This window comes from Dipodomys ordii, unplaced genomic scaffold (genome assembly GCF_000151885.1).
Source record: "Dipodomys ordii isolate 6190 unplaced genomic scaffold, Dord_2.0 Scaffold231, whole genome shotgun sequence".
NCBI lineage: Eukaryota > Metazoa > Chordata > Mammalia > Rodentia > Heteromyidae > Dipodomys > Dipodomys ordii.
The window spans coordinates 452,120-470,993 of NW_012267447.1; the positions used below are offsets into that span (position 1 = coordinate 452,120).

Here is an 18,874-nt window from a genome sequence, read left to right on the forward strand (position 1 = left end):
CACTGGAGCCATGTCTCCAGCACTTGAGCCATGCCTTCAGTCTAACATTTTTCTAGTTAATTGTAGAAGGAGTCTCACAGACTTTCCTGCCTAGGCTGGGTTCGCACCAAGATCCTCCAGGTCTTAGCTCTCTAACTAGCTAGGATTACATGTGTGAACCACTGGTACCAGCCTTCTCCATTTAAAAAATCCTTTTGTGTGTTCTGGAATCTAGTTCTTTTTTTGTGCCAGTCCTTGGCTTGAACTTACGCCCTGGCTGCTGTCCCTGAACTTTTTTTTTTTTTTTTTTAGCTTTCTACCACTTAAGCCATAGTTCCACTTCTGACTTTTTAGTGATTAATTGGAGATATGTCTCATAGACTTTCCTGCTCAGGCTGGCTTTGAACTATGATCCTCAAACCTCAGCCTCCTGAGTAGCTATGATTGCAGGCATGAGTCACCAGCACCTGGCTGTAATCTATTTCTTGGGCTGGAGTTGTAGCCCAATGGCAGAACGCTTGCATAGCACTCACAAAGCCCTGGATTTGATTGCAGTACTGTTTTTTTTCTTTCTTTTCTTTTTTTCTTTCTCCTTCCTTTTTTTTTTAAGTTTCTCTGTCCCCGAAGTGCCTGTGTACATCTGTAGTGTAATTAATTCTCTTTTTTCCATGAGTCTTTGGGTATACTTAGTGTCCTGCAGTCTAGCATATAGGAAGTTCAGATTTTTTGGGGGTCAGTTAAGGGGCTTGAACTCTGGGCCTGGGCGTTGTCCTTGAGCTCTTCAGTTTCAAGGTGAGCACTGGACCACTTGAGCCACAGCACCACTTCCTAGGAAGTTCAGATTTATTTATACTTCAAAGTTTTTTCTGAGACGTTCACTTTAAACTTCCCTTCTCCTTTTCCCCGGCGAAACAGGCCGCCTACCAAATAGCCAGCTAGAGTGAGGCGAAGGGAATGTTGTAATGTCGCGTAGCTGCTGTAGGGATCTCTCTCCAAGAGAAAATCGTTCCATTAGGAGTTCGAACTGTTGATAGAGCGCTGGCGCTGGCGCAGCAGGCCACGCCCGTACGTCCTGAGGAACGTCCCGCCGCATAGATCCGCCCCGCCCTCGGCCAATCAGAGAGCGCCTTATGGAAGTATTTAAGGAGGAGAGAAAAACGCCTCTAGGTGGTGAGGCGGCGCAAGATGGCTGCAGCGTGCCGGAGCGTGAAGGTAACTCTGCTCTAGGCATTTAACGGTTACTCTGCTATGTGGGCTGGGTGGCTGCGAGGTGGAATCCTCGTAGGAGCGAACGAGCTGGAAGTTCTCGGCCCTAAAAGAATCATGCTTAACTAAACCCAGTATTGCAGCTCAGTAAGAGAGAACGAATCCTCCGCTAAATATGAGTGGGATCAGTGGAATAGGCTGTCGGGGGATGAGGTCCGCCCGGAGGTCTTGTCCCTGAATACCGGGAACTTAGTTAGGTCTCCACGCCCCCTTTCCCGCCGAAGTCGGGAATGGGCTGGTGAAAGGGTGTGGGTGGTCTGGAAAGTGTAGGGGCTGACTGTGCCGCTTTTCACAGGGCTTGGTTGCTATCATAACCGGAGGAGCCTCTGGCCTTGGCCTGGCCACGGCCGAGCGATTGGTGAAACAGGGGGCCACTGCTGTGCTTCTTGACTTGTCCGACTCGGATGGTGAGGCCCAGGCCAAGAAATTAGGAAAGGGCTGTGTGTTTGCCCCAGCCGATGTAAGTAGGGTCACCTGTTCTTTCCCAGCGTGTGCATAATAAGGTCACCACCGCCCTACCTGGCATCCCGTGAACTCCTTGTCCCTTTTGGCTTGAGTCTTTAGTACTTTGGGAGCACCTGCATAAGGACTCTCCAGAGTTGACATTCACACTAGAGATGAGGATTAGATATACTAGAATCACTTGGAGAAGGGATACATTTTGTTCTGCAATTTTATGTTTATAGAATTGAAAAATAATCCTTGATCAAATCTTAGTACATAAGAATTTTCTCCCCAGATATAGTTACACTTTATTTGTGAAAATGTTCAACTATTTTATTGGTCTGTAAAAGAACCATCATCTGGGTAAAAAATGAATTCTATAAAGAATATTCTACACTTGGAAAAATTATATATATATATATATATATTATTTTTTTTTGTCAGTTGTCGGGCCTGAACTCTGGCCTGGGTGCTGTCCCTCAGCTCTTCAGCTCAAGTCTAGCACTCTACCACTTGAGCCACAGCACCACTTCAGCTTTTTCTGCTTATGTGGTGCTGAGGAATTAAACCCAGGGCATCATGCATGCAAGACAAGCACTCTACCACAAAGCCACCTTCCCAGTCTGTTTTTTTTTTTTTTAGCTACATTAAGCCTGGTGCCGTGGTTCATACCTGTAAGCTTAGCCACTCAGAAGGTTCAAATCTGAGCATGAAGGTTTGAAGCCAACCTGGACAGGAGAGTCTGTAAGACTAATCTCCACTTAACCACCAAAAATGCCTGAAGTGGAACTGTGGTTCAAGCAGTAGAGCACCAGCTTTGGGTGGAAAAGAGCTAAGGAACAGCACTGAGTTAAAGCCCCAGTACCAGCACAAAATAAAAGGGTAGTTTATGTTCATATTGAACATTCTCAAAACAGGGCTGTATTAATGCTCATACACAGCAATTAAGAATTGCTAAGGATATGTGAACTTATCAAAACAGTATATAGATTTGAAAAGTTTTGCAATACTTCTCTACAGTACTTAACATTTTTACTTTGACCTCACTCTCAGACTTTACCAGATCTTTTTATTGGCTCTTTCTTTGCTCACAATTCTAACCCCATCCAATTGCCTTCCTCTCTCCCAGGTTAAGTGGTGTGTATGCTGGGAAATGATTTTTTTTTCTCCATTTCTCCCCTTTGAAGGTAACCTCTGAGAAGGACGTTCAAGCAGCTCTGAATCTAGCAAAAGAAAAGTTTGGCCGTGTAGATGTGGCGGTCAACTGTGCAGGTATTGCAGTGGCCATTAAGACATACAATGCAAAGAAGAACATGGCCCATACTTTGGAGGACTTCCAGCGAGTTCTTAATGTAAGGCCTTAGAGGTTCTCCAGGGGTAAGAATAAGAAGTGTCTGGTACACCTATGTATAAGAAGTTTAGCTCGGGGCTGGGAAGGTGGCTCAGTGGTAGAGCGCTTGCCTTGCATGCCTGAGGCTCTGGGTTCGATTCCTCAGCACCACATAAGCGAAAGGAAAAAAGCTGGAAGTGGCACTGTGGCTCAAGTGGTAGAGCACTAGCCTTGAGCTGAAGAGCTGAGGGACAGCACCCAGGCCCAGAGTTCAGGCCCCACGACTGGACCCCCCCTCCCAAAAAAAGAAAGAAATTTAGCTGGAATCTGGTAAATCACAGCTGTTAGCTGATCAGAAGATTGAGATCTGAGGATCATAGTTGGAAGCCAGTCCCAGGCAGACAAAGTCAAAACACTCTTATCTCCAATTAAGCAGCAAAAAGCTAGAAGTAGAGTTTTGGTTCAAGTGGCAGAGAGCCAGCTTTGAGCGGAAAAGCTAAGCAGGACACGAGTACCTGAGTTTAGGCCCTAGTATGGGCATAAAGGGGGAGAAAAAAGGTTGTCTTTCAGATTCTGTACATATCTTTCCTCACCCTCCAGGTGAATCTCGTAGGCACCTTCAATGTGATCCGCTTGGCTGCTAGTGAGATGGGCCAGAATGAAGCAGACCAAGGAGGCGAACGTGGGGTTATCATCAACACTGCCAGTGTGGCTGCCTTTGAGGGTCAGGTACGTGGGCAGGGCTTGTATCTCCTCGGAGACTTGTTGGGGCCCTTCCCAACTATGACCTTGTCTCTCCCAGGTTGGACAAGCTGCATATTCTGCATCCAAGGGGGGCATAGTGAGCATGACACTGCCCATTGCTCGGGATCTGGCTCCTGTTGGCATCCGAGTTATGACCATTGCTCCAGGTAGGCATTTGCTCTCTTCCTGACACACATACATAGTTGGGAGGGGAAGGTATTCACCACCTAAGCAACAGCAGTCTTATATCTCTGGGCCACAGGGAAATACTAAGAAGTAGAGAGCTAAGGTGAGGAAGAATTAAGTAAATATATTAAACAAGGGTCTGGCTGGGTGCTGGTTGCTCAAATTTATAATCCTAGCTATGTAGGAGGCTGAGATCTGTGATCTTGAAGCCAGCCTGGGAGGAAAAGTCTGTGAGACTCTTACCTCCAATAAACTACTGAAAAAGCCAGAAGTAGAGCTGTGGCTCAGTGGTGGAATGCCAGTCTTGAGCAAAAGCAGCTCAGAGACAGCACCCAGGCCCTGAGTTCAAGCTCCAGGACTAGCACAAAACAAAAAAACCAAGGGTGGGTCTTTGACTCTGGCTGTCTTGTCTAGGTTTGTTTGGCACCCCACTGCTGGCCACCCTTCCAGAGAAGGTGCGCAACTTCTTGGGCAGCCAAGTACCCTTTCCCAGCCGACTTGGGGACCCTGCTGAGTATGCTCATCTGGTACAGACCATAATCGAGAACCCATTCCTCAATGGAGAGGTCATCCGACTGGATGGGGCTATTCGCATGCAGCCATGAAGGGAGCAGGAAGGGAAACACAGGCTTTCACTTTCCCCTGAAGTTCTATACAGCTTGGAAGAAGCCTGATAACCATTTTGTAACTGGCCACCAGCCACCTTCTGTGCCTAATAAATTCTTTTTCACATGATGTGAGCAGTGCTATGTGCTGGGGGAACTGACCTGGGGAAGAAAAATAAATGCTCTGACAGGGTCGGATGCTCACTGCCTAAGGATGGGGTGGGAAAGACAGTACCTCATACTTTACAAAAAGTATCCTGTTAAGCTGGGCTCTGGGGGCTCTCCCCCCTGCAATCTTAGCTATTCAGGAAACTGAGATCTGAAGATCATGGTTCTAAGCCAGCCTAGGCAGGAAAATCTGTGAGACTCTTATCTCTACTTAACCAGTAAAAAGCCAGAAATGGAGCTGTGGCTCAAGTAGTAGAGTGCCAGCCTTGGGCACAAAAGCTAAGGGCTAGCACTCCAGGCCTGAGTTCAATCCCCATACTGCCACACACAAAAACAGCATCCCGTTAACAACACATGGCCTTGATTTTTGGTGAATAACTTTATTACCTAGGGTAGAAGGTGGGGGTATTGGCTTATTTCTCTCTCCCATTGGGATATGGATTGAAGTGATTTATGCAGCATTTTTCTTTTCGACTCCTAACCGTCACCAAATGTGGTAGGAAAAAGGGAGAGAGGACCATCTTGAGCTCAGCGGCTGCTGCTGTTGAACTGCATGTAATATTGGGCTGTTGGTTGACTGGCATATATCATTGAATTCAAATGATTTTGGCTGTGAAAGAAGTTCAAAAATAAGTTCAGCTCATGTGCTTTCCCTCTCTCCCTGATCCTCAAAGTCTCACTCCACCCTCCCTTAACTTCATGGCCCATTGCTACCCCTTAGAACTCACTGAGTACTTTGCTCGCTGGCCAGCTGCTGATTAAAGGAACCTAGTCCTCGTCGAAATTCGGCACATAATTCCCTCTCCTGCTCTTCGAGCTCCTGTGCTGCCTGTGCCAAATGTATTCTTTGGTTGTCCCATTCATTAGTCAGTTGTTTTTCAGCCTCACGCTGCACCTCCTTCTCATAGGATTGAATCCTTTGTGTTTTCCTGATAGCAGCTCGCTGCTCTGGAGTCATACCTTTCCAGCAATAGGGCAGGACCCGGTTGGGATTCGTAGGATGTTGAGCCACCTGAGGGTTCTCAGTCAGCATATCACTGGTGACTTGATTCTGGATCTCCATTCGGTTGGTTTCCTGTTGGTACCATTGCTCACGGTGCTGCCGATCTGCTATCTTAGTTGCCTGGTGAGAACCCCAAATGTCAGTATTGGGGTGCCCAACTTCAGGGAACTGTCAGTCACAGAGGTGGGCAAAACTTGTTTCTACTCCATCTCAGAGGGAAGGAAGGCCCCTGTATAGTCTTTTATTGACCCTAAGGGTGGGGGTTAGGAAGCTTAGAATGAGGAAATTTCTCTGCATCTAGGAAGGCAGCTTGTTAGACAAGAGGCTAGGCATGAAAGGGTCATATTCTGTTCTCATGTCATCCTTGGTCTGGAGGTAGGGAGAGGCTACTTGTGCCCTAAGGAGGAATTTAAGTAGAGGGAGAGTCCTCAGGCAAATGAGAACGTTAGTGTTGCTTTGAGAATTGTGAAGGGGGGGGCTGGGAAGGTGGCTCAGTGGTAGAGCACTTGCCTGCATGCATGAGGCCCTGGGTTCAATTCCTCAGCACCACATAAGCAAAAAGAAAAAAGCCGGAAGTGGCGCTGTGGCTCAAGTGGTAGAACGCTAGCCTTGAGCTGAAGAGCTGAGGGACAGCGTCCAGGCCCAGATTTCAGGCCCCACGACTGGACCCAAAAAAAAAAAACCCAACAACAACAACAAAAAAGAGAATTGTGAAGGGAAAGATGTGGCTAAGATTCCCCAGGACTTTGGTTAGAGAATTGGGGAGGGGCCCAGTGCACTGGCTGATTCAGGCCGTACCTGGGCTTTGTTGGCATTAGCTGTGGCAGTCATAAGGGCCACACGATAGGACTCCTCCAGTTTGGCCATATGAGCAGCCTGCTTGTCCATGGCCAGACGAAGCTGGTCGCTGAGCATATCTACACAGAAAAATATGGTCACAGCACCATACTGGCTAACTACATTCCTGGTATATTCCTACAGCTATTTATTCAACAAGTTTTGTGTTCTGGTATAAATGTTTAGGAGAAGACTAGTGATAGCCAACCTTCAGAAATTTCAGACAAAATAAAGCTTTGACTTACAAGCTGTGTGACCTTGAGTAAATCATTTCATCTTTTTGACCCTTAGTCTAATGGCCATGTGTTAGGTTCTTAGGACACCATGGAAGCAGATCTTGTATTTAGAGAGCCCTCTCTCTAGTGGGGGAAACAGGTCAAACAATCAGATTACAGTCTAATAAGGACAATAGCAGACATGTACACAAAGGCATTATTATGAAGGCTCCCAGGACTGGGTACATGCTTCGAATGTGTGAAGCTCTGGGTTCAATCCCTAGCATCAAAACAAAACACAAAAACTTTGGATAGTGACTTTGGATAGTAGAAGGCTTCCAAGAGATGATATATTTTTTTCTTTTTCCCTTTTTTTTTGCCAGTCACTACCAGAGCTTGAACTCAGGCCTTGCCCTCTCTTGGATTGCTTGCTCACAGAAGGCACTTTGCCATTTTTTTTTTTTTTGTCGGTTGTGGGGCGTGAACTCTGGGCCTGGGCGCTGTCCTCTAGCTCTTCAGCTCTAGACCGGTGCTCTACCACTTGAGCCTCAGCCCCACTTCTGGCTTTTTCTGCTTATGTGTTGCTGAGGAATCGAACCGAGGGCCTCATGCATGCAAGGCAAGCACTCCACCGCTGAGCCACCTTCCCAGCACCCACTTTGCCATTTGAGTCACCCTGGCAGCCCAGTTTTTGCTGGTTAATTGAAGATAGAGTCTCATGGACTTTTCTTTTTTTTTTTTTTTTGTCGGTCGTGGGGCTTGAACTCTGGGCCTGGGCGCTGTCCCTCAGCTCTTCAGCTCAAGGCGAGCACTCTACCACTTGAGCTATAGCGCCACTTCTGGTTTTCTGGTCGTTTATTGGAGATAGGAGTCTCACGGTCTCTCCTGCCCGGGCTGGCTTTGAACCGCGATCCTCAGATCTCAGCCTCCTGAGTAGCTAGGATTACAGGCGTGAGCCACCAGCGCCCGGCTTCTCATGGACTTTTCTGCTTGAGCTGGCTTCCAGCTGCTAGATTCCAGATCTTAGCTAGGATTATAAGCATGAGCACAGGTGCCCAGCTTAGAAGGTAATCTTGAAGTAGATTTTGTGTACAGGCAAAAAGAGCAAATAACAGGCAGAGGGCATAGCACTAGCAAAGGTACTAACATTTCATTCCATTCTAGTCACACATTGATCCTCCTGTTTGAGGGCCTGACATTGTGATGATGTGAAAGGTGAACAGTTTCAATAGATAAGCTATAGTCCTTAGCCTTAAAGGGCTTTCTCTAATGAAATAGAAGCGTGTGGCCATCAAAAATATCATAATAGTGCCGGGCGCTAGTGGCTCACTCCTCTAGTTACTCAGGAGGCTGAGGTTTGAGGATTACGGTTCAAAGCTAGCCCGGGCAGGAAAGACCATGAGACTTTTATCTCCAATTAAACTGGAAGTGGTGCTGTGGTTCAAGTGGTAGAGCGCTCACCTCAAGCTGAAGAGCTCAGGGATAGCACCCAGGCCCAGAGTTCAAGCCCCATGACCAACAAAAAATAAATAAAAAAATCATAGTAGGGATGGGAAGGTGGCTTAGTGGTAGAGTGCTTGCTTAGCATGCATGAAACCCTGGGTTTGATTCCTCAAGTACCATAAACAGAAAAAGCCAGAAGTGGCACATTGGCTCAAGTGGTAGAGTGCTAGCCTTGAGTGAAAGAAGCTCAGAGACAGTACCCAGGCCCTGAGTTCAAGTCCCAGGACTGGCAAAAAAAATATAATAGTAGCTCTTCTATGCGACACATATTATAATTCCCATTTTATTTTTTTATAATTCCCATTTTAAAGATGGAGAGACTGAACTGGATGTGGTGTACATGTCTGTAATTCCAGCACTCAAAGGTTTGAGGCAGAAGGATAACAAATTGAAGGCTATGTAGCAGAAGGCTAGCCTGTGCTACATAGCAAGATACTGTCTCAATGCTGTGCCCCCCGACCAAAGAAACTGAAGTGCAAAGAGGAACATTCATTTGTCCAAATCAGCTAACAATAGCAAAGCTATTAAGCACATTGTTGTACTCAGGTAATGGAATACCAGGCTGATCATAAATAATCACCACAGCCTAAATCTCTCATCATCAGTCCTATGGGCAACCACCTTCCCACACAGTTCGGCTCTAGGTGAGCTCCCTACTAAGTCTCTGAGTCCAGGAAACTTTCTGCTTACCCACACGAGCCTCCTCAGCTCTGATTCGCTCTTGATCTTGCAGCTGCTTATCCAGTTCATTTTTGAGGTGTTCCTGATGTGCTCTCAGGCATGAGGCTCTATTCATGTTATCCCCAAAGTAGGGGTGTTGCATATTGGTTTGGCCACAGTTGCGATCATTGCTTTTGAGACAGGCAGATAATTCAAAGGGAGCGCTTGTATTCCAAAGGTTAAACTCATGTGCATAATTATGTTGTTCGGCCTGCTGTTTCTGCTCCCAAAAATTCAGCATTTTCTTGGCCATTTGCTGTGTTCTTTCTGCCTCCTGCCTTTCAATCATCTGGGCCACTAGGTCATTCTGTACCTGCATGGTACCTAGGGGTTATGGGTAGGGGCATGGAGAAGGAATTACTGGAAAGACAGAGCCCTGTAGCATGGCCTCTGTTCTCAAGGACCATTCAGAGGCAGAACTGCCCTATCCCAGCCCACTCAGGTTCTTGGTTTACTGTCTTGTGTTGCCCTATATTTGGGTATTTACCATAAGCAACCTCCTTGCTTTGTTCTCTTGCTTCCCGGAGTCTTCGTTCCTCCACCTGTTGGTTTAAAGCTGCAACATCCACCTGAATCCCAAAGAAAGGTGCTAAGTCAGAGTAGGGGCTCAACAGGGAACTTTGAGTGCTCTAAGAGGAGCTACTTAGATCTTTCTTCTTTGAAAATCCTTTGAAAACTCCCTGGAACCTAAAATCCTCTGAGCAGTTGTAGAACTCCATGTTCTAACTCCTGAAAGTGGCTTGTAAGGGCTGGGAAGTGGCTCTGTGGTAGAGTGCTTCCTTTGCATGCATGAGGCCTTGGGTTCGATTCCTCAGCACCACATAAACAGAAACAGCTGGAAGTGGTGCTGTGGTTCAAGTGGTAGAGCACTCGCCTTGAGCTGAAGAGCTGAGGGAAAGTGCCCAGGCCCAGAGTTCAAGTCCCATGACCGACCAAAAAAAAAAAGTGGCTTGTAAATCTCCATGGCCTAACCTCTTCACTTCCTCTTCCTTCATCTGTTTGTCACCTTTTCCTCTCTCTCTCTCCTCACCCAAGCATTAGGAACTTTGGTTCCCATTCCCTGAACATGCTAGGCTAACTTTAAACCTATAACCTTTGTTCAAGTTACTCTTTTTCCTTGGGACACTTTCCATCCTTCTTTATTCAAACTACAATTCACTGTTCAAGACCAGCTGAGGGCTGGATGCTAGTGGGCTCGCCTATAATCAATCCTAGCTACTCTAGAGAGTGAGGCCAACCCAGGAAGGAAAGTTCATAAGATACATTGTGAATTAACCAGCAAAAAGCCAGAAGTGGTGGAGTTGTGTGTGGCTCAAGTGGTAGAGTGCTCAGCTCAGCTTTGAGGGAAAAACCTAAGGGACAGTGCCCAGGCCCTGAGTTCAACACACACACACACACACACACACACCAGGCCCTGAGTTCAATCCCCAGTACCAGTGTGTACACACACACACACACACACACACTCAGAGCTCAGCACTAGTGGGTCACACTTGTAATTCTAACTATTCAGGAGGCTGAGATCTGAAGATCGTGCTTTGAAGCCAGACTGGGCAGGAAAATCTCATCTCCATTTAACCACCAAAAAAGCTGGAAGTGAAACTGTAGCTGAAGTGGTAGAGCACTAGCCTTGAGCATAAAAACTCAGGAATAGCATCCAGACCCAGAGTTCAAGCCCCGGCCTGGCAGAAAACAAAACAACAACAACAAAAAATCCAGTTGAGCAGGTTCTACTCCCATAATCTTGGACCTATTGTCCACATTATATTGAAGTTTGCTTCTTATCTTGTATTCTGCAAGCTGTTTCACAGCAGAGGCCTGGTCTTAGTTACCTTTGTATCTCCACTGCCCAAGACAGTTCTTGGCACAGGTTTTGAAGAAATACTTGCCATCTGGATTTCTTTCTTCCTTTTTTCCCCCAGTCCTAGGGCTTGAACTCTGGGCCTGGGCAATGTCCCTATGCTACTTTTTTGCTCAAGGCTGGCACTCTACCACTTGTGCCTCAGTGCCACCTCTGACTTTTTCTGTAATTAATTGGAGATAAGAGTCTCAGACTTTCCTGCCTGGGCTAGCTTTGAACTGTGATCTGAGGATCTCAACCTCCTGAGTAGGATTACAGGTGTGGGTCACAGGCACCTGACATCTTTCAAACACAGGGCCTAGAATTGTCCCTTACCTTTTTTAAATTTTTTGTTGATCATGGGGCCTGACTTCTGGGCATGGGTGCTGTCCCTCAGCTCTTCAGCTCAAGGCTAGCTCTCTACTACTTGAGCCAGAGCACTACTTCCGGCTTTTTCTGCTTATGTGGTGCTGAGGAATTGAACCCAGGGCCTCATGAATGCAAGGCAAGCACTCCACTACTGAGCCACCTTCCCAGCCCAGATTTCTCTTTTCTTCTTCCCTCCCCTTCCTTCTGTTCCTTCCCTCCCTCCCTTCCTCCCTCCCTCCTTCCCTTCCCTTTCTTCCTTTATTTTTTCCTTCCTTTCTTCTTTCTTTCTTTTCCTTCTTTCTTTCACTTTTCTTTCTCTTTTTCCTTCCTTCCTTCCCTTTCTTCCCTCCCTTCCTTCCCTCCCTTCCTTCCTTGCCTCCTTCCTTCCTTCCTTCCTCTCTCCCCCTCTCTCTTTCCTTCCTTCCTTCTCTTTTTCTTTCTTCCTTTCTTTCTCTTTTCTTTCTCTTTTTCCTTCCTTCCTTCCTTCTTTCCTTCCCTCCCTCCCTCCCTCCTTCCTTCCTTTGGAAATATGAGTCTCTGATTTGTCTGTTGTGGCTGTCTTCAAACCGAGAGAGATTCTCAGATCCCAGCCTCCTGAGTAGCTAGGATTACAGCATAAACCACTAGCATCTGGCTTCCTGTTTGATTTCTTAAGATATCAATATTTTCTTTTTTAATCATAATTTATTTGAAAATTTTCAAATAAAAAGGACTGGGTAGCCAGGCGCCAGTGGCTCATGTCTGTAATCCTAGCTACCTAGGAAGCTGAGATCTGAGGATCTCGGTTCAAAGCCAGTCTGGGCAGGAAAGTCTGCGAGACTCTTATCTCCAATAAACCACCAGAAAACTGGAAGTGGCACTGTAAAGGACTGGGTGTGTGAGACTCAAATCATAGAGTACCTGCTTAGCAGGCTCAAGGCCATGAGTTCAAACTACAGTGTGACAGAATAAAGAAAAAGCTGTATTCAGAATATTATAAAAGGGGGTGGGGAATACGAAAGAGTATAATCTATATCTCTCATGCTGGAGTTATCTTATTTAGCCTTGTGGAAATATCTTAGGCATATGTAATATTAATTTTTGGGGGGGTAGGAAGATGGTGTCAGTCCTGGGGCTTGAACTCAAGGCCTGGGCATTATCCCCGAACTTGTTTTTACTCAAGGCTAGTGTTCTACCACTAGAGTCACAGCTCCATTTCTGGCCTTTTTCGGGTGGTTAATTGGAGATAAGTGTCTCACAGACATTCCTGTCTGGGCTGGTCTCAAACTGCTATCCTCAGATCAGCCTCCTGAGTAGCTAGGATTACAGGTGTGAGCCACCAGTGCCCAGCTTCGTCCAATTATTCCTTTTGCATTTTTGAACTCCATACTGCCCATTTCTCAAAGATCAGGCCACATGGCTCAGAGCTGACCAGAAAAGAGCCAGCTGTCTCTTCCTCTGTACTGCCACATCCCTCTTCTAAACCCTTTTCCAGGTCTGTGAGTATGTCCTCTCTACTTCCTGTCCAGCCTTTAGGATTGCTTGAGTCAGGGAGAAGGCCTGTAATGAACACTGCTACATTCCTTCCTTAATGTAAGAGTAGGGTGGCTTCCATCCTGTTAAATAGCCCACCATTACCCACTCACCCCTATAGTTCGGTTCCGCACATTGAAAATTCGGCTTTGCCTCTCTCTTTCTCGATTTCTTCGAGCGACGATAGCTGCCACCTCCTTGGGATCCACTGAAAGGTCTACCTTATACATCTGGAATGAGGAGGAGATAGAATGACCCATCAGGGCTGACCTTGACTACATCCCATATCCATTCCTTTTTCCCTACACTATCTCACCAATTAAGACTCCTACTGAAGTCAGAGGAATAACTCATTGGTAGAGCATCTGTCTAGCAAACTTAAAGCCCTGAGTTCAATCCCCATTACTACAAAAGAAAAAAGCAAAGCCGGGCGCTGGTGGCTCACGCCTGTAATCCTAGCTACTCAGGAGGCTGAGATCTGATGATCGCGGTTCAAAGCCAGCCCAGGCAGGAAAGACCATGAGACTCCTATCTCCAATAAACCACCAGAAAACCGGAAGTGGTGCTGTGGCTCAAGTGGTAGAGCGCTAGCCTTGAGCTGAAGAGCTGAGGGACAGCGCCCAGGCCCAGAGTTCAAGCCCCACGACCGACAAAAAAAAAAAAAATGTTTAAATGTTTAAAATGTTTAAGAAAAAAGCAAGTTTTTTTTTTTTTTTGCCAGGCACCAGTGGTTCACCCCAGTAATCCTAGCAAATCAGGAGATGAGATCTAAGGATCAAGTTTCAAAGCTTGACCTGGCAGTAAAGTCCATGAGATTCATACCCAATAAAAATATTAAAACCTGGGCTCTGGTGGCTCATGCCTGTAATCCTAGCTACTCAGGAGGCTGAGATCTGAGGATTGCAGTTCAAAGCCGGCCTGGGCAGGAAAGTCCATGGGACTCATCTCCAATAAACAATACCAAAACTGGAAGTGGTGCTGTGGCTCAAGTGGTAAAGTGTTCACCTTGAGCTGAAGAGCTGAGGGACAGTGCCCAAGCCCAGAGTTCAAGCCCCATGACTGACAAAAACAAAAACAACTCCCGCCTCCCGAAAACCTATTAAAAAAAACAAACGATAGTGGACTTGTATCTTAAGTGGTAGAGCATTAGCCTTGAGCAAAAGCAGCTCAGGGACAGCATCCAGGCCTTGAATTCAACCCCAGTACCAGCATACACACAGAAAAGATTCTTCTAATTTTACTTCCTAATAAAAATTTCCTGGGGCTGGGAAGGTGGCTCAGTGGTAGAGCGCTTGCCTTGCATGCCTGAGGCCCTGAGTTTGATTCCTCAGCACCACATAAACAACAAGAAAAAAGCCGGAAGTGACGCTGTGGCTCGAGTGGTAGGGCACTAGCCTTGAGCTGAAGAGCTGAGGGACAGCGCTCAGGCCCAGAGTTCAGGCCCCACAACCGGACCCCCCAAAAAAATGTCCTATCTGCGTATCTTCTGTCACTACCCTAATTCAGGCATACATAGTCTTAATATCAAGCATATTCCCAGGAGTCTTGCTGACTTCCTTACTCCACTTCTCTCTTCTTTGCCTGGTACTACATGGCATTCCTCAGCTTAAAAACTTTGAGTCTTGGAGGTATGGCTCAAGTGGTAGAGCACCTGCTGAGCAAATGAGAGTGAAGCCCTGAATTCAAACTCCAGTATCAGAAAAAAAGTCATTTTTAGGCACAAAGGGAGTTTGCTTAGAGAGGACAGTTTACTGACTGCAGAGGGAAAGAATGTAGCTACTAGAGCAAAGTGGAAAAAGGCTTAGACAAAAGGGGAGAGAGAGAGACAGATTGACCTGCTACAAGACAAGGAAAGTTAGAGGAGATGACTAGGAGTTTTATGGCAGAGAAGAACTTGATGAACAGGGCAGGACCAGTAGAGGGGAGGGGTGTCTCTGGAGTAGAGATGGAGGAGGGCTTGGGTGAGGGGGACCGTGGACTCCTCTCCGTTTCATTGGAGAATTATTTAAACCAGTAAAATAGTTCTGAATTTAGGCCAATGGTAGCCATTGTTTAGTGAGGCCAGATTTTGGTAGGCAAACAAGCCAGTTTTCTTTGACCGTAAACGAGTCAGCCAGAGAGCCTTAAGATTAGACCATGGGCAAGCCAATGGGGTGTCTATGGGAGACAATTTGGAAATTTGGTAGGACTACTGGACCAGTCCCGCTGCTTCAGGCATCCCCAAGACTTTGGGAAGGCAAACAAATATGAAAGAGGCAGTGACCACCACGTGTTGCTAGTTTCTGTCTAGCAAAGCAACATGTGGTGGTAACCAAAACACCTGGTTGATTGTGTGACTATATCAGACCTGCAAATCCTTAGCTCAGGGCTCTCCTCCTAGGCTCCACTGTGTCGGAGTGTAGGACGAGGCCCGAGCTGCAGCCTGTTTAAATAAAACAGCTGTAGAGTCTGAAAAAAAATCATTTTTAAAGCAAATGGCTCTCTAGTGCTTAGGATAAAGTCTATCTCCCCTTTTGCTAGATTTATAAGGTTCTTTATAATTTGACCCTACTTACCTTTCTCAGCCTCAAAGCCATTGATAATATGGCCATTCTTTTTTTTTTTTTATTGTGAACATACTGTACAGAGGGGTTACAATTACATGGGCAAGATAATGAGTACATTTCCTATCAAGCATTGTAGCCTCCTTTGTTTACCCTTCACATCCCTTCCCAGCCTCCCCCCCCTCCCCCGCCCCAATATGGCCATTCTTTTGTGCTGGGTCTGAGGCTTGAACTTAGGGCCTGGTCACTGTCAATGAGCTTTTTTTTTTTTTCTCTATCACTTGAGCCACAGCTCCACATCTGGCTTTTTAGTGCTGAATTGGAAACAAGAGTCTCACAGACTTTCCTGCCCAGAGTAGGTGCTGACTTCAAACTGTAATTCTCAGACCAGCCTCCTAGTGTCTAGGATTATAGGTGAGAGCCACAAGTGCCAGGTTACATGGCCATTTTTGTTGTTATGCTCCAGTCAATTCCTATTAGTAAGTAAATTTGGCATTACTATTCACCAACTCAGTCAGAAGCATCTTTTAATCCCTACTTTTCCTTCATTCACTCTTCTTTCAAAAATAGCACTGATTATACACATACTGTATATGTGTACATATGTATGTATGTGTATAACTCTCCAAATAACATCTTTTTGGTTTTGCTGATAGTGGAGTTGAAATCAGGGCCTGAGCACTGTCCCTGAGCTTTTTTCCCTCAAGGCTAGAGCTCTACCACTTAATCCATAGCACCACTTCCAACCATTTTTTGGTGCTTAATTGGAAATAAGAGTCTCATAGGCTTTCCCTGGCTAGCTTCAAATCGTAATCCTCAGTTCTCAGCTTCCTGAGTAGCTAGGATCACAGGTGTGAGTCACCAGTGCCTGGTGAAATCTTCTTTTTTCTTTTCTTTGTTGGTTGTGGGGCTTGAACTCTAGGCCTGGGTACTGTCCCTCAGCTCTTCAGCTCAATACTAGTGCTCTACCACTTTGAGCCAGAGTGCCACTTCCTATTTTCTGGTGGTTAATTGGAGATAAGAGTCTCATGGACTTTTCTTGCCCAGGCTTCTTTTTAACTGTGATCCTCAGATCTCAGCCTCCTGAGTAGCTAGGATTACAGGTGTGAGCCACCAGCACCCAGCTATCCTTATTCTTATTTTTTTGTCGGTTGTGGATCCTGAACTCTGGGCCTGGGAGCTGTCCCTCAGCTCTTCAGCTCAAGGCTAGCATTCTACCACTTGAGCCACAGGGCCACTTCTGGCTTTTTCTGTTTATGTGGTGCTGAGGAATCGAACCCATGCTTGCAAAGCAAGGACTGTACTACTGTGCTACCTTCCCAGACCATATTGTTATTTTTGAACTTTATAAACCATTAGGCTGGGGAAAGATAGCTGAGAATGTACTAAAGTACTGTCTTCTCATGTCTGCCATGTAGTAAATCTCCTTTCTCTGCCCTTCACCATGTCTCTTTGTCATATGGGGGTGACCTAACTTGGGACTCCTAGAGCTTGGGCTTGTGGTCTAAAAACCCGGTTTTGACTTTGGCAAGCCAGACAATAAAATTATGCCTTTTACTTACTAGCCACTCACAGCTAGTTGACTGTGGATAGAGAAGAAAGATGGAACCTGCCAGGCTGGGTGCCCTTGGCTCACATCTATGATCATAGCTACTTAAGAGGGTGAGATCTGAGGATCTCAATTCAAAGCCAGCCAGGGCAAGAAAGTCTATGAGACTCTTATTTCCAATTAACAACAAAAGCTGCCAGAAGAAGAGCTGTGGCTCAAGAGTTAGAGTGATAGCCTGGAGCAAAACAAGCTCAGGAACAGTACCCAGTCCCTGAGTTCAAGCCCCAGGACCAGCACAAAAAAGGCAAATTTTTATTGATCATTTTATCTCTTTAACAGTCAGACACAGTAAATAAAAGGATATTACCAGGGCTGGGAAGGTGGCTCAGTGGTAGAGTGCTTGCCTTGCATGCATGAGGCCTTGGGTTCGATTCCTCAGTACCACATAAGCAGAAAAAGCTGGAAGTGGTGCTATGGCTCAGGTGGTAGCCTTGAACTGAAGAGCTGAGGGACAGTGCCCAGACCCAGAGTTCAGGCCCCATGACCGACAAAAAAAGGATATTATCTGGTGGTTTGTGTGTGTATGTGTGTGTGTGCACGCGCGCATGCTTGCTAGTACTCATTTATTTGTATATATGCTGGTACTGGGACTTGAACTAGAACTTGGCTTAGGTGTTGTCCCTGAGATCTTTTTGTTCAAGGCTAGTGCTCTATCACTTTGAGCCACAGCTTCTGCATATGAGAAAAAACATGCACCATTTCTCTCTGAACATGGCTTACCAAATACAACATGATTTGTTCTAGGTCCATTGCTATTGAAGCTTATCTTTCCAAATGTTTGATCATTTTTTCCTTATTCCTACTGTGAAATATCCATTTAGTTCTTTAATTTTTATTTATTTTATTTATTTTTTTTTTGGGTCCTGTCGTGGGGCCTGAACTCTGGGCCTGGGCGCTGTCCCTCAGTTCTTCAGCTCAAGGCTAGCGCTCTACCACTTGAGCCACAGCACCACTTCTGGCTTTTTTTCTTTTTGCTTATATGGTGCTGAGGAATCGAACCCAGGGCCTCAGGCATGCAAGGCAAGCGCTCTACCACTGAGCCATCTTCCCAGCCCCTAATTTTTATTTTTGACAGTCTTGATTTCAGGACCTGGGCACTGTCCCTCAGCTTTTCTTGCTCAAGGCTAGTGTTCTACCACTTGCGCCACAGCTGCACTTATGGCTCTTTTTGTAATTTATTTTAGATGAGTCTCATCAACTTTGCTGCCCAGTATGGCTTTGAACCATTGATTCTCAGCTCTTTGCTTTTTGAGTAGCTAAGATTGCAGATGTGAGCCATAGGTGCCTGGCCCATTTATTTCTTTTGTTCATTTTAGTTGCATTAAAAAATAATAAACACAAAAATTAAACATATTTACATATGCATATACATTGTATAATGTTCAAATAGGTAAACATCTCCTCAAGCATTTATCATTTCCTTTTTTTTTTTTGTCGGTCTTGGGGCCTGAACTCTGGGCCTGGGCGCTGTCCCTCAGCTCTTCAGCTCAAGGCTAGCACTCTATCACTTGAGCCACAGCACCACTTCTGGCTTTTCTGCTTATGTGGTGCTGAGGAATCGAATCCAGGGCCTCATGCATGTAAGGCAAGCACTCTACCATTGAGCCACCTTCCCAGCCCTATTTCTTTATAGTGAAAACATTAAAAATCCTTTCTTCACCAGGTGCCAGAGGCTCATGCCTGTAATCTTATTCAGGAGGCTGAGATCTGAGGATTGTGGTTCAAAGACGAACTGGGCAGGAAAGTCTGTGACAATTATCTCCAATTAACTACCCAAAAAGTTGGAAGTAGAGGTGTAGCTCGAGTGGTAGAGCACTAGCCTTGAACACAAAAGCTCAGGTACAGTGCCCAGGCCCTCAGTTCAAGTCCTAGGACTAGCAAACTTGTACACACATTTTCTTTTTTTTTTAATTTAATTTTATTTTATTTGTGAACGTACTGTACAGAGGGGTTACAATTGCATGGGCAGGATAATGCGTACATTTCTTACCAAGCATTGCA

The 18,874-nt window shown here is 45.9% G+C and overlaps 2 protein-coding genes across 2 annotated transcripts in view; one reads left to right on the plus strand and one right to left on the minus strand.

Moving 5' to 3' along the window:
• Nucleotides 1–1,116: 1,116 nt before the first annotated feature.
• Hsd17b10 (hydroxysteroid (17-beta) dehydrogenase 10) lies at nucleotides 1,117–4,684 on the plus strand. Its single transcript, XM_013035920.1, has 6 exons — nucleotides 1,117–1,191; nucleotides 1,541–1,705; nucleotides 2,877–3,041; nucleotides 3,620–3,748; nucleotides 3,822–3,930; nucleotides 4,364–4,684. The coding sequence occupies exons 1-6, from the start codon at nucleotides 1,165–1,167 to the stop codon at nucleotides 4,552–4,554; spliced, it is 786 nt and encodes a 261-aa protein (XP_012891374.1). The 5' UTR covers nucleotides 1,117–1,164; the 3' UTR covers nucleotides 4,555–4,684.
• A 539-nt stretch (nucleotides 4,685–5,223) lies between these two features.
• Ribc1 (RIB43A domain with coiled-coils 1) overlaps nucleotides 5,224–18,874 on the minus strand; it is a 15,056-nt gene continuing 1,405 nt past the window's right edge. The window contains exons 3-7 of the mRNA XM_013035922.1: nucleotides 12,835–12,951; nucleotides 9,488–9,569; nucleotides 6,524–6,642; nucleotides 5,451–5,845; nucleotides 5,224–5,332 (exon numbers count right to left, since the gene is read on the minus strand). Coding sequence (XP_012891376.1) covers nucleotides 5,251–5,332; nucleotides 5,451–5,845; nucleotides 6,524–6,642; nucleotides 9,488–9,569; nucleotides 12,835–12,951 — 795 coding nt within the window. The 3' untranslated portion in view covers nucleotides 5,224–5,250. The remainder of the gene's footprint in view (nucleotides 5,333–5,450; nucleotides 5,846–6,523; nucleotides 6,643–9,487; nucleotides 9,570–12,834; nucleotides 12,952–18,874) is intronic.

What these genes read in the sequence shown, in the direction of transcription:
- Hsd17b10 (XM_013035920.1), top strand. Translation starts at nt 1,165, where the DNA reads ATGGCTGCAGCGTGCCGGAGCGTGAAG. An exon ending in TGGCTGCCTTTGAGGGTCAG is followed by an intron (nt 3,749 to 3,821) that starts GTACGTGGGCAG and finishes TGTCTCTCCCAG; the next exon opens with GTTGGACAAGCTGCATATTC. An exon ending in AGTTATGACCATTGCTCCAG is followed by an intron (nt 3,931 to 4,363) that starts GTAGGCATTTGC and finishes TGTCTTGTCTAG; the next exon opens with GTTTGTTTGGCACCCCACTG.